The sequence below is a fragment of the Mastigoproctus giganteus genome, chromosome 7 (assembly GCF_048544385.1).
Source record: "Mastigoproctus giganteus isolate SK-2022 chromosome 7, ASM4854438v1, whole genome shotgun sequence".
Lineage (NCBI taxonomy): Eukaryota > Metazoa > Arthropoda > Arachnida > Uropygi > Thelyphonidae > Mastigoproctus > Mastigoproctus giganteus.
The window spans coordinates 97,354,499-97,369,078 of record NC_143581.1 but is presented as its reverse complement, the minus strand read 5'-3'; the positions used below and the strand labels follow the sequence as shown (position 1 = coordinate 97,369,078).

Sequence of the window (14,580 nt, the reverse complement as noted above, 5' to 3'; positions counted from 1 at the left end):
GAGACTTTCTTTTGTTACCAGACATGTTTCCGATTTTATTTAAAATGACAGTAAAGTGATCTGCATACAAAGTTCTTAGAAGTCCTGAAATAAATTTATGGTTCAGTGAATACAATCAGTCAAGATTGTATTCACTAGACAAGTGAATACAATCAGTCAAGATTGTATTCACTAGACAAGTGAATCTGACAATAGGGTAAAGCAAAAAGCCAATGCACTATTGTATAGCCCCATTGCCAAAAGGACAAGGTCATAAACAGGCAGCTAATCTGATGTGGGTGGTCATAAAAGCTAAGTTGCCCTTTTCATTTTTGTTTACCCAAGCAATTAAGAATGTGTGCATAGTTACCAAAATTTGTACGGTATATCCATGTAGTACGCTTGTTATACCAGTGAACGATTATGTGGGAATACGCATAAATTAAAATCATTATGGCTTTTTGCTCATTACAGCCGTGACCTTGTTATAACCAAGTTCGACTGTATATTACAAAGTCCATTTTTATTCCACAAGAAATAAATTTTGTTATTTTTGCATGGTTAATACACAGCTCAGTACAACCCTAATTAATTAAATGTTTCAAATTTATTCCCAAACAAAACAATTTGTTTAAAGAGAATCTTGCAATGAATGGAATAAGTAAAGAAAGAAACACTTATATTACACTGCAAAGTAGATGGCAATACAAAACTGTACAAGTGGATTCAGTTTTGTACTTTCAAAATATGGGTAGCAGTTATTCCAGGTTAACATATCAACTGTGTTGTACCACACTGAAGGTAGCAGAAAACGAAAAAGACCTGGGAGTAATTGTGCAGTAAGATGTGAAATTCTCTGAGCAGTGAAGATGGGTTACTGGACAGCTCGCTGGATTTTGTCAATGGTATACAGGAATCAGAGGTAATTATTATGCTGTATATGTACAATGCTAAGGCCAAACCTGGAAACCTTGTTTTAGGAAGGTTGTAGATCTGTTGGAACAAGTGCATAGAAGAGCAATGTTAATGTTTTTGATGAACAAGGAATACTCATTTAATATTGATGTAGTCTTTAAGCCTCCACAGTAAAGTTCCTTTTCATTATTTTTTTCTTTCAGATATGTTCCCTCATAAGAAATGGAAACTGGACAGAAATAAGGGAGAGAGATCAGACAGCTCCTTATTTGTACAGTGGAGACACATGGATAGGATTTGATGATGATGCCAGTTTAAAAGTGAAGGTAGATTCTATTTTGTTTCACATTTTCATAATGCCACAGTCATCCCAATTAAAATGTTTATTTCATATTTTAAAAGGCGTACATAAATAGATGTTTTACTCTATCATAAATGTGTATGGACTACCTTAGCTAGAAACTAACAAATGAAATAACCTGCAATTTTTGTCATATATATATCACTATGTCATATGGGAGGGAGGAAGTTTATTAGAAATACAATGGTTGAATTCAGTTTACTGAATAGTTTTATTGTTTACTGAATATCACCTCAGTCTCTTTGTGACACGGTGATATCTTTCCATCCCCTTCCCTTTCAAAGAGCGTAATTACTTCAATTTAAATTCTTGCTTTTACCTATCTTTTTATCTTTCAAGGCAAATAATCAGGTCTAGTCTTGAGATTTGTTAATAGCAAACATAGCCCATTATATTGCAAAGACAATGCAAGTGTAAATAACAGTGTAGAGATATGAAAAATATCGAGGTATAAAGTGCGGAACACAAGTAATAATAATGAATGGCAGAATTTTTAGAATGAAGAGTGGATGCAATGATCCAGGAGATGTGACATGTGTGGTAGCATAAATGATAATGACTATAGCAAGAGACTCGTGATTTTCATAAGTCTTTTCATAAGTCTCTTGCTATATCAAAATTATTGCTAATTTATTTTTTTAAAAGTTAGAATCTTTCTTTACACCATAGTGAAAATATATTATCCTATCAAAAATCATGGGACAACTCTATGATTGCAGGAAACTGTGAAACTACGAAATATGCAAATATGTTTGCCCTGTAAAGGAGATTAGTGGTTAATGTGGAATTCATTTTGAACATATGCCAAACAATGAGAACATAGCAAGAACTAGCAGAGAGTTTCAGAAGGGAATGACAAATATCATGTGGTGAATAAAGTCTGTGAGTGGTACTTCCCAGGAATTGTGTGTGTGTGTGTGTGTTATGGGGGTTTAATGGTGCATGAGCTGCTGGGGCTATAGTGCACCTGTTCATAGGAAAATGATAAAAAAACAAAATTCAGATATAATCACTTCATTATTTATTAGAGAGATCTTTTAGAATTTATGATAGATTCCAATTTTTTTTCAAAAAAAGAGAAAAATTCATTGATGTCTGCATCGTCACCAATAATGTTTTAATGTCTTCGGTTCTCAAAGATTTGTTAGGAAAAGGAGGATGGATGTTCTGCCCTGATGATAGTGAAGGCAGTCAATGAGAATGTGTTTGACTGTTAAATGTGCTGAACAGTGTGGACGATCCTCTCCTGTAAGTAGATGAAGGTGAGTCAGGTATGTATGTCCTATCCGTGCTCGTACAAGCACTACTTCTTCTCTTTGCACTGTTTTGGTGCTAGAGTGCCAAAGCTGTGGATCCTGTTTCAACTGATAAAGTTTATTATTGGTTTGGGTGTGCCATAGCTCTTTCCACTGTGCAAGACATGATTATAATCAGAGATTGGAATGGGAGTGAAGGTTAAATCGTAAGTTGATGGATTTTTGGTAGTTTTGTCAGCAAGTTCATTCCCCTTTATCCCCAAATGCACTGGGATCCAGCAAAAGGTCACTGGTTGATGACATTCCTCAATTTTTAATAAAGGATGAACCTTGTAAGAAAAGTTTTGTATTGCTGTAATTGAGCTCAGAGAATCAGTGTGTACTATGTATTTTAAAAATGGGTAGAGATTCAGGCTTTTTAAAGCTAATTTTATTACACGAAGTTCTGCAGAGAAGCTGCTATACTCAGGTGGAAGGGCAGCAGAAATGATTGTAGTGGGAAATACTGCTGCTGCTCCAATGGCTAAATGTGATTTGGAGCCATCAGTATATATTGGCAATACATTAGCATATTGCTGAATATGGTTTGCATGGAGTTGTTTCACGTTGAGTGACGGAAGGTGATTCTTTCCCCACGTGAAGAAAAGTATCGCGAGCTAATTGAAGAAGAGGTGTCCAAGGTGGATGAGAGCATTTCATTACTTGTAGTCTGTTGATATTACGAACATTCCAACTCAGTGTTAATTCAATAAGATGCATGCCTGCTGGTCATATTTTACTGTTTGATTCTATAGAGATTTCGTAGTGGAGGATTAAACAGGTATGGCTCAATAGGATGCAGACAGCAACTTTGTATTTTAGCTGTGTACTTAAGTAGTAATGTTTTTCTGTGGAGGTAAAGAGGAGGGCTCATGAGCTTCAATATAAAAATTATGGGTAGGAGATGTCCTGAAAGCACTAAGTGCAATCTGCAATGCACTATGCTGTATAGGATCCAGCTAGCGCAGTGTACTCTTTCGAGAAGAATCATCAGTGGAGCACCATAATCCAATCGGGATCTGATTAATGCTCTATATAAAAGCAGCAAAGATACACGGTCTTTTCCCCAAGACAGAGCAGATATGTTCAGTTTTTTGAGGCAGGATGTATGCACAGATTTAATGTGCTCAAAGAAATTTAATTTTCTGTCAAGGATTAATCTCAAGAATCAGATATTGTTTGTCTACTGGAATGATAAAGTTTGACATCTGAAGTTCAGGATCTGTATGCATTTTTTGTTGATTACAAAAGTGGACTGCAACAGTTTTCTGCTGGGATAGACGATAGCCATTGAGTCCTGCTCACCTTTGGAATTTATTCAAGGATATCTGCAGTTGCCGTTCAATGGATCTCCTATTCTGAGAGTGGCAAGAAATGGAGAGATCATCCGCATAAAGATATGTCTCAACGGTATTTGAAAGTTCCTGATGAATATAGGAAGGTTGCCTTGTAGACCAAGAGCATGGAGGTCACTGAGTGGGATCACTTTACCATCACCTGCTGGATACAGAGAACGACAGCAAGAACCGCAACAGAAAGGAAGATGCTAAACAGATTTGCAATCTCCTAAGCCAATTGGGAACTCTACCAAGAACAGCTCATCAGTAGAGCCCAACATGATAGCAGAGGGCAAACCAGACAGAACGACCAAGAAATAAGAGAGGACCCGGATGAACTGCAACAAATAATAACAAACATTATAACCAAGGCAGCTGAAGTCGCCATAAAAAGAAAAATGCCTTTGAGCAAGGCCATGCCCTGGTGGACCCCAGAGCTGCAATAACAAAGGAGATTAGTCCAACAAAAAAGGAAGGAATATCAGAGAGCACGGAGGTTGTGCCCGCTGAGGTCACTTACCTGCGCCGCCAATATACAGTACTGAGAAATACAAAGAAAAGTAAGAAATCCTCCTGGGAACGACTGGGCTCAACTAAAGGTAATGAGAATCCCTGGGGAGTGGTCTACAAGATCACAACAAATAAACTCCCCAGGGGGGGGGGGTGATTGATTGATTTTGATTTTGATTTGGTAGTTGTTGGCGCATCGGCTTCTGTGACCATATTGCACCTCCCAAGGTTTTTGCAGTACTTTGATCCAAGCCCGAGGTGGGAATAGAACCCGCGACCTTTGGGTTGCCGGGCAGGTACTTTACCCACTCGGCTAGCCCGGTCGGCCCCCCAGGGGGGGAAATAACCACAGCAACTATAACGCTGCAATGCACCCTCACCACAACATGGGACGACTCTGTGGCCAACATTATAAAAGACCCATCAAATATACTCACGGAAGACCAACAAGCCATCATACAGGCAAACGAGACCTATAACACCCAACAAATGGAGCTGCCAATTACCATGGATGAGCTACAGGAAGTCGCAACACAAATGCACAACAAGAAATGCCCTGGCCCTGACCTCCTGGACCCAGAACTCATTAAGAGGGCGGTGGAGCACATACCGGAACCCCTGCTGCCTCAGAGTGGGCCATTTGCCAACCAGCTTTTCAGGATGAGCACATCAAGCTCATCCTGAAAAACCCAACTAAACCACCTGAACAACCAAACTCTTACCGTCCCATAGCACTGCTATCAACACTAAGTAAACTCCTGGAGAGAATACTACAAAGAAGCTAATCTAGAGTCACCCAGACAATATGGGTTCAAATCCGGACTCTCCACCATTGAGGCAATTCGGAACCTCCTAGAAAGCGCAGCACAATGTAACGAAAAGTACTTCCTGGTAATTGCGGTCAACTTCGCTGGGGCGTTCGACACCCTTTGGTGGCCGAGCATCATGGGCAGACTCCACAAGGCAAAAATCCCCATGAATTTATATACAGTAGACTCTCGATTTTCTGGGATAGATGGTAAAAAACAAATCCTGGATAATCAATTTCCAGGTTAATCCAAAGATACAGAAGTCCCCAACATACATAAGAGATACGTTCCAGGACTTCTTACTTCATTGCATTTTATGTAACTATGGAAATGACTAATAACATATTGCTACTATATTATTATTGACAAATCTGATTTCAGTGCAATACTTGATTATTGGTTTAATTTTCTGATTAAAATCAATCGCTTTCCTTTTCTTGATTTAGTAGTATCGTTGTCACTTATTCTCTTAGTCGGCACTGTGATAATAGTCAAAATGAATTTTCTGTAAAGAGCTTCACAGGGTTAAGGCGAAAACTCACTATAATCACCCTGCATGAGCTCACATTTTACTAAAGCACATTTCTTGAGGTCAGGTCACTACCGAAAAACAATAAAAACAATTTGCACTTTCCGGGTTATTGGGCTTTTCTGTTAGTGCAATTCATTATAAACGGGTAGTAAACGCTATCTTATTGCATTTGCGATAATTCCGATAGCTGGGTTTTGTGGGTTTTACGTTATTACAGTGAAATGTGTGTCCCCTTCACTGAAATCTTCAGTCATAAAAAAACCCCATAAATAATTGTAAGAATCTTCTCTTCTTTCCTATTTTTTTGCTTGTTATTCCATAACTTCATACATCATACATCGTGACTCACACGGAAATAGCCGATGGCGATTTACGGGTGAGTAATGATTTAATCCGTTGTGGAACCTGTGGAATGTTTTCCAAGGTCGACCTGGTGACTAATCCTACCTCACCTGGGGATTCTTTTCTTTGTGATCGATGTAAGGAGTGCACCGATCTTAAATTACAATTTGGTGCACTGATGGAGCAATTTGAGTCCCTGAAAAAGCGGGTGCTTGCCCTTGAGAATAATGCATCTGGGAGCTCGTCAGGGACTCAAGACTCCAGCAATCTACCAAGTGATACACACCCGATTCGAGCCTCAAAACAGAAAAACCAAGTGCAAACTACTCTGGTTAAAAAGGACATTGTTTTATTAGGAGACTCCATTGTCAGGGAAACGGGGAATATTTTTTGTAATAAGGATAGGTGGAGTAGAACCAGGGTATGTCTGCCGGGAGCAACTATTGATGATGTCACCAACAGATTGTCAGATTTTAAAGGGGATAAAGAGAATATTATTATTCATGTGGGGACTAATGATATTAAACGTACACGATCTGACGATTTGTTGGAAAAATACAGGACCATGCTGAGGAAATTTCGCGAGCTAGGCCATAATGTCTATGTGTCTGCAATTCTGCCCAGACACAATAGGAGGGATTATATGTTAAGAGCCTTGTGGATTAACTCAAGACTTGAAGGAATCTGCAAGGGTTTAGGAGGGAAATTTCTATCAGCATGGCCCACACTTGTAGGTAGAAGGAATTTGTTTTGTAGAGACGGGATACACTTAAACAAAGGTGGTGCAAAAGTTTTTGCCAGTATTATTGAGGATACCTTAAAGGTTCAGGGAAACTGCTAGTTAGGGGGGATGTGGGTAATACTGACACGCGTTTATCTGATAATATTGGTCAAAGTAACTCTTGCACATACCTTAAGAGTTCTTATCTGTTACCCCAACTGGACGTATTATCTAGATGTTCTGGGGGCAGAAACGTTTCTCGTGAGCGGGTAGCTAATATCAGGGAAGAGAGCCTAAAAAACTTCAAGGGTTGTGTTAGGGTTGTTAAATATACAAGAACAGTAAATCTTAATTGTTTATACAGTAACGTTAGAAGTATCGTCAATAAAATGAGCGAATTCGAACTGCTGGTTAAAACAAGTAACACGGACATAATAGGGCTTACAGAGACGTGGTGCCACCTGGAAATTGGGGATGATGAGTTTAAGTACGGCTTGTATAATGTATTTAGGAAGGATAGGGTAGATAGAAGGGGTGGTGGGGTAATGCTTCTTATCAGAAGCAGCCTGAGTGCGACGATAGCTTTCCCGGATTCAGACATTTCACATGCTAGTATAGAGTCTGTATGGTGTGAGATAGTTGGAAACAAAGGTAGGAGTAGGAGTAATCTACAAACCAGGTGATTGTGAAGATTATGACAAAAGCCTCTACATGCAAATGGAATGGGCAAGTAAGCGTCAATGCCTTATTATGGGTGATTTCAATTTGCCTCTAATTGATTGGAGTAAATGGGAAGGAAACTCGACATGGGGAACAAAATTTTTAAATCAACTAGATGACTGTTATTTGTATCAACATGTCAGGGAAAGTACTAGAGAAAAGAATATCCTAGACCTCATCATCACACATGAATCAGATGACATAACAGGGCTTACAGTAGAGGAACCAGTAGCAGGAAGTGATCACGGAGTTCTACGGTGGATGATGACGAGAGAGGTAGCAGAAGTAAAAGGAATGGGTTTTAATTTCAGAAAAGGAAATTATGATGCCTTAAGGTACTACATGGCCTCTATTAGCTGGGTAGATATCATGCAGAAAATGAATACATTTGAACTGTGGTATGCTTTTAAAACATTAATCACAGATGCCTTGAATGCGTATATACCATTAAAAAAATACTCCACGAGGAGGGTTCCAAGTTGGATGAATAGTGAAGTTGCCACATTACTTGAGCAGAAAAAGGTGGCATGGAAAGGTTACAGAGCAATAAAAAGTACTGAAGCCTATAACAGCTACAAGGTGATGTGTAATAGAGCCACAGAAAAGGTTCAACAGGCAAAGGCAGTTTATGAGAAATCACTAGCAAACAGAGAAAAGAGGAGGGGATAAAGAATTCTTCACATATATAAATGCCAAGAAGAGCAGGACAAACCAGATCGGACCTTTACGTAAGGGAAAGGGGATAGTATTAAATACACCAGCTGCCGTTGCAGATGTACTCAACAGTTATTTTGCATCGATATTTACAAATGAAAAACATTTTGTGGCAATGGGAAATTGTGGGAGCGAAGTTAAAAAATATGTAATTAATGATATTGAAATTTCGCAAGATTATTTAATGAAAAAACTTTCGAGCCTACAGGCCAGCAAGGCTCCTGGAGTTGATGGAATATACTCTATAATCTTAAGGGAGGCGGCAAGCGAGTGCATTGAACCATTAAGGCTAATTATGCGAGCATCACTAGACTCTGGGGAGATTCCCTTGGATTGGAAAAGTGCAAATGTATCTCCCATACATAAGGGTGGCTCTAAAAGTGAAGTTGGAAATTATCGACCTGTCAGTCTGACTTCAGTAGTAGGGAAAATCATGGAGGCAATGATCAAGAATGGAATTCAGGATCATTTGGATCGAATTGAAATTCTCAAGGATACTCAGCATGGTTTTGTAAAGGGAAAATCTTGTTTAACAAATCTGGTTCGCTATTTCGAAAGGGTCACTCACAAGCTGGATTTAGGGAATAATTTCGACGTTGTTTATTTAGATTTCAGCAAAGCTTTTGACTCAGTCCCACATGAGCGGTTGCTTTATACGCTGGAACAGGTTGGAATCACTGGGAAAATCCTTAGATGGATAGAAGGATGGCTTCAGGGCAGGAGGCAGAGGGTCGTGATAAATGGCTATTCCTCAGATTGGGTTGATGTAAGAAGTGGGGTTCCCCAAGGATCAGCATTAGGACCACTGTTGTTTTTAATTTTCATAAACGACATTGATGAAGGGATAGAGGGCGTGATGTCTAAATTTGCAGATGATGTTAAAATTGGTAGAGTAGTTAATGATCACTGTCAAGCTGAGCTTCTTCAGAGAGACCTAGATAGACTTCAGGAATGGTCAGAAAAATGGTAGCTATGCTTTAATCCAAAAAAGTGTAATCCCAAAATAAATTATTCACTTGGTGGAGTTCAACTAAACCTAGTACTGGAGGAAAGGGACTTGGGTGTTACGATACGATCAGACATGAAATTCTCTGAGAGTTGCAAGGAAGGCCCATGGTGTCCTATCGATGATCTATCGAACTTTTGCAAGTAGAGATAGGGACGTGATAATCCCATTATATAAGGCTTATGTTAGACCACACTTGGAATACTGTGTTCAAGTATGGAGACCGCACCTAAAGAAAGACATCGAGCTTCTTGAAAGGGTGCAAAGACGGGTAACTCACCTGGTGAGATCGGCAAAAGGGCGTCCTTATGAAGAAAGACTTCGAATATGGGGGTTGCAGAGTTTGGAAACTAGACACCTTAGAGGAGATTTGATTGAGGTGGTTAAGGCTCTGAGAGGTATCAGTAAAATGAATGAGGACGAAATTTTCAAGATTATAAATTATGCGAGAACTAGGGGACAGAAATTCAAGTTACAGGGGGAAATGTTTAGATTGGACTGCAAGAAGTTTTATTTTAGCCAGCAAGTTATAAATTACTGGAATAAGTTGCCTTCATGGGTGGTAGAGGCCGACAGTTTGGGGAAATTCAAAGGTCATCTGGATAGTACGTTCGGGTAAGGGAAGCGCATAGGATGATAGATTTAATTTCCTTTTTTTATTATTATTATTTATTTATTTTTTTTTGTTTTTATCATTGTTTGGTTTGGATTTTTTTTTTGGCTGGTGCAGCATAAGCCATAGGCTTTCTTGCACCATGCGGCCATTACTAATACTAATCTCACTTGTGCAATTTTTTTTTTGTTTTAAATTTTACAATCCTTAAAAAAAAAATTGAGTGAAAAAAAATTTATGTAAGTAAGAAGTTGTGTAAGTCGGGGACTAACTGTATCGAAAAATGTTCAGCAACCTATGTAAAAAATATGGCGACAGATAAAAACACCAAAAAACTTGCCACGTACTACTCGCATGTCCAATACGATGCTTCCCTTTATTTTTTGCGATGTCAATATTAAATCTAATAGCATCCCTTTATTTTTTAGAACGTTGTGTATGGTTTGGTCACCAACAAAACAGTGGTTCATCATTAAAGATTTAACGGACGCACCATTTTCAAACTTTTCAATAATTTCAAGTTTTTGTTTAACTGAAAACACAACTCCTTTGCGTTTACCTATCATTTTCGTGATTTCTAAACAAAAAAATAAAATTATTTACTTTAAAAAAAATTTCATCATCCTGACATAAATAACGAAACAAAAATTGTCTTTTTGCAGTGCAGCGGAACACAACAATTGACGCAATGCACTAAAACAAACTAAACATTTCTTTTTTTTTTTTTTTTTAGCAGTGGGTGTGAAGACAGCGGGGGTTGCAAGATACTAGGTACATTAATTTCCCAATGATGACTTATAACAGTGCTTCTTGTCACTTATTTATGACTTGCAAAACATCTGTTTATACCTATTCTAGTTAGTGCTTTGAATTTTATGATTTTTGGTTGGTTTTTTTTTTTTTTTTTTTTTTTTGGAGTCTTGTAGTGTACTGGTTAATCCGATCCTCGTAAATCGAAAGTCTGCTATAATTGCGTTAGACCCTACCGCTCTGACAAAAAAATCAGGGTAATGGCACCGTTCCAGAGCCTGACAAGATCGGTCCACAGGGGCTGCTCACAGCGATCTGTCCTGGGGCCGTTCCTGTGGAACATTGTTTTTGATGAATTCCTGGCACTCGACTTGGGTGATGTCAACACACAAGCTTTCGCAGATGATCTCGTCCTAACGGTGGCAGCGAGCTCTAGATCACAGTTAAAAGTCTGTGTGAACCATGCACTGCAAGTACTCCAGGACTGGACAAACCTGCATACACTGGAGATTTCCCCGACCAAAACGAACTCAATTCTATTCTACTGAGAGGAGCACTCAATATCAGACGGCCGATCTGGATAAAAGGGGAAGCACAATCAAACTAGCAAAACATGAAATACCTACGCATTATCCTAGATTTCAACCTGTCCTTTAAACAACACCTCTTATATCTGAAGGAGAAGCTGAGAAAATATTCAGCACTAGTAGTCAGAGTAACATGCAGAGACTGAAGACTAAACAAAAAAACATTATCCCTCTACTATAAAGCGATTTTCGTCCCAGCAATTACTTATGGAGCCCCAATATGGTATGCCAAAGCAAGAACCGCAGTAAATAAAAGAATCCTCGAAACAATACAGCGAAAAATACTCCTCACCATCACCAGGGTGTGTAACACGGTGAGAACCTGCATGCTACAGGTCCTGGCAGGAACTCTTCCTCTGAACCTGGAGGTGGCAAGATGTGGGTTGGTGTACTACCTGGCAAAGGGAACACCGACCACGTTTGACACTTTTACACTGGATCCTACAAACAACCACCAAACGGAAAAACAGAAAATCATGGAACACCTGAAACAAACTTGGCAGAGGAGATGGCAAGAGACGACCAAGGGTGAAGTCACACAGAAATGTATACCCTACGTAGACAAGACCTATCTAAAGACCCCCAAATGGTTCTACCTGAGACTGAACACCACCTTCCTCCTGACAGGCCATGGGCCCTTTAACGCAAAACTGAATGCACTCGGAATGACCGAGGACCCAACTTGCACCTGTGGCAATATGGAGATGTGGCAACATATCATGCACAAATGTGAATGCTATGAGGAACAAAGATCAGTACTCATCACCAATATAAAGTTCGTACCAAAAGACGAGCATCACCTCCTGGATTCAGAAGACGAGTACACCGTGTTCAGCCGCTACACCCAGGACATCTTTAACAGACGGAGAACAGAAATTACTATCCGCAACAATACAGAAACATCTGAATAAAAGAACTCCATTGAAACTAACCAAGGAGGAGACATTCACGACTACAACCGATCAGAGGAAATTACCAACAAAGATACCTCTCCATTCATGACCTGGTGCAAAAGGCCAGGACTGATGCTTTCAACGAATATGACTACCTGAATTGACATCAAAGCAGTACTACAAACTGACCAGCGTCATCAGTCCTCTTCTTGACCCCATAAGAAGACCACGAGACTAGTGAGACACTGAACCAAGACTGTGACCTACCTGAAGTGACACTGAACTGAACATCCAAAAACCATGACTGTAACCGCAGTAACCCACCTGAAGTGATTCAGAACTGGTAATCAAAAACCACAGCTACACTGTCGGCTTGCCTTTTGGCGATCTAGGTTGGACACCTAGTCTGGCCCACTTCCTCTCCCTATCTGGGGGGATGGCGGGGAGAGGATGGTCCCGTCCCGTCCCGTCCCCTCGTTACCCCCCATTTACTTCTCCTGATGCGGCATGGGTATGCCACACTGATATCTGGGGTCGTCTTCCCTATTGGCCCCATACTTCTGTCTTTTCCCCCACTCTCTCTATACATCACAGTGTACACCCCACACGACAAAAACTTAGTTCCAAATTATAACAGCCAAATCACGCATCAATTCTGAAATTTAACCTCATTAGTGAATCACCCCTTAAAATCACGTTGTTGTTATTATTATTATTTATTTTTATTTTATCTTTTTTTTTTTTTTTTTTTTAAGGCCCTAGCCACTGAAATCTCAGGAAATTAGGTGGCAGGGCCTGCCAGAGTAATTAACTATAATACTGGTGTACCTGGTCTCCCTCCACGGGGCTGAGTGTAAGCAACGTTGGGCCCCAGAAGGGGTCTAACGGGTAAATGGCCAGAGGATTTTTTTTTTGTTATTTTGGTTTTTTAGGAGCATTAGCAGCTAAGGCCATATTGCTCCGGGGATATACGGTGGTCATTCTCTGACCTTTCCGCATCCTCTGTATTCGGTGGTCAAGGGTGCAAACCCCGGTCTAATCAAGAAGCGTGTGCTACACACTGCTGCACCTGGCTACGGAGACACCGTTGCCAGAGGAACAACAATACACAACACAATACTTCCAAATCCCATACAGTTTTAATTCTCTGGCCTTAACAAAGAAAACCACGTGGAGATGGGGGAAACCCCTGGTGCCATTTGACATGAACACACTTCACACTTACCTTTGGGTTGCCAGGCAGGCACTTTACCCACCTGGCTAGCCTGGTTGGCCGCCCATGGGATCATCAATAAAAGACCATTCTATGATTGGAAACAGAATCGGGGAGCATACTGATAGATCGATTGCAGAAGTTTGTCCAGTTGGTAATTGTATGTGACTAAATGCACCAATATTAAGAACAGCAAGGTTTTGCTTATCCAAAAAGGTTTCAATTAGGCAGCCATGTGTATCTAATTTTATCAATCCCCATAAGGGGTGGTGGCCATTGAAATCCCCCAAAAGGCAGACAGGGGGAGGTAACTGCATTAGCAGGTTTTCAAGATCTTTATAAGAGAAGGTATGACTTGGTGGGAGATAGACTGATACTAGTGTTAACGCAATCTGAGTTACCATACGTACGGTAACAACTTCAATTTGCAAAACAATTTGCTTGGTCGGGATCTTTGAGCTGACCAAGATGGCCATACCCCCACAGGCGGCATTTGAAGTATTACGATCTTGTCAGTAGATAGCATAGTTCTTTATGTTGATGGAAATTTGAGGAGTTAGATAGGTTTCCTGTAGACAGAAACCAACTGGGGAGTAGCAGTTAATTAAGACTTGAATATCATCAAGGTTGCTAGAATTCCTCTACAATTCCATTATAGTATATAAGGCATTACTTGCGTTTAGTAGAAGCTGTATCCGACTGGCTTGTGACGTTCAGGCTTTGGTTTGTCTTTTTTTGAGAAGAATGTCCGACCGGCATCCATTTCCTCTTCCACATATAGTTCTAAGATCGGTTCTTCCTGTCTGGACGACCAAATTGTATCCTTAGATATTTCTTGAATATTCTTTTTTAAATGCGAGCTTCGATTAGTCGATGTAGAAGCAATCACTGGGGGAGGAGGAGGAAATGTAGCTGTAAGTGCAGTATTACTTGCCTGGTTCAACTCTGACTGTTCTCTCTCAGTGTTGCTGAGAGAGAACAGTCCAAGCCCAGTCAGAGATTGAAGTGTTTGAAGGGACTGGAACATCAGTGTGGGTAGCCACTGATTGATATTTTTGTGCAATACTGGGAGCAATTACTTTCCTTGCTTCTTGAAAACTTTATTTTCAATCTTATATTTGACAATTTTCTCTACAGTTTTCCATTTGTCACAAGTCCTTGAATAAGAAGGATGGTTTCATTTACAGCTGGGGGCAGGTCATTTCTTTTGCTGAGCAATCACACTCAGAGGACCCACAATTTGGGCAAACTTGGTTTCCTCTGCATGCCATTTGAGAGTGGAC

At 40.0% G+C, this 14,580-nt stretch overlaps 1 protein-coding gene across 1 annotated transcript in view; it reads left to right on the top strand.

Moving 5' to 3' along the window:
• The window catches only part of LOC150083097 (uncharacterized), a 205,384-nt gene that overhangs the window by 146,840 nt on the left and 43,964 nt on the right, over nucleotides 1-14,580 (top strand). Inside the window, exon 9 of the mRNA XM_090378388.1 lies at nucleotides 1,098-1,220. Coding sequence (XP_090234514.1) covers nucleotides 1,098-1,220 — 123 coding nt within the window. The remainder of the gene's footprint in view (nucleotides 1-1,097; nucleotides 1,221-14,580) is intronic.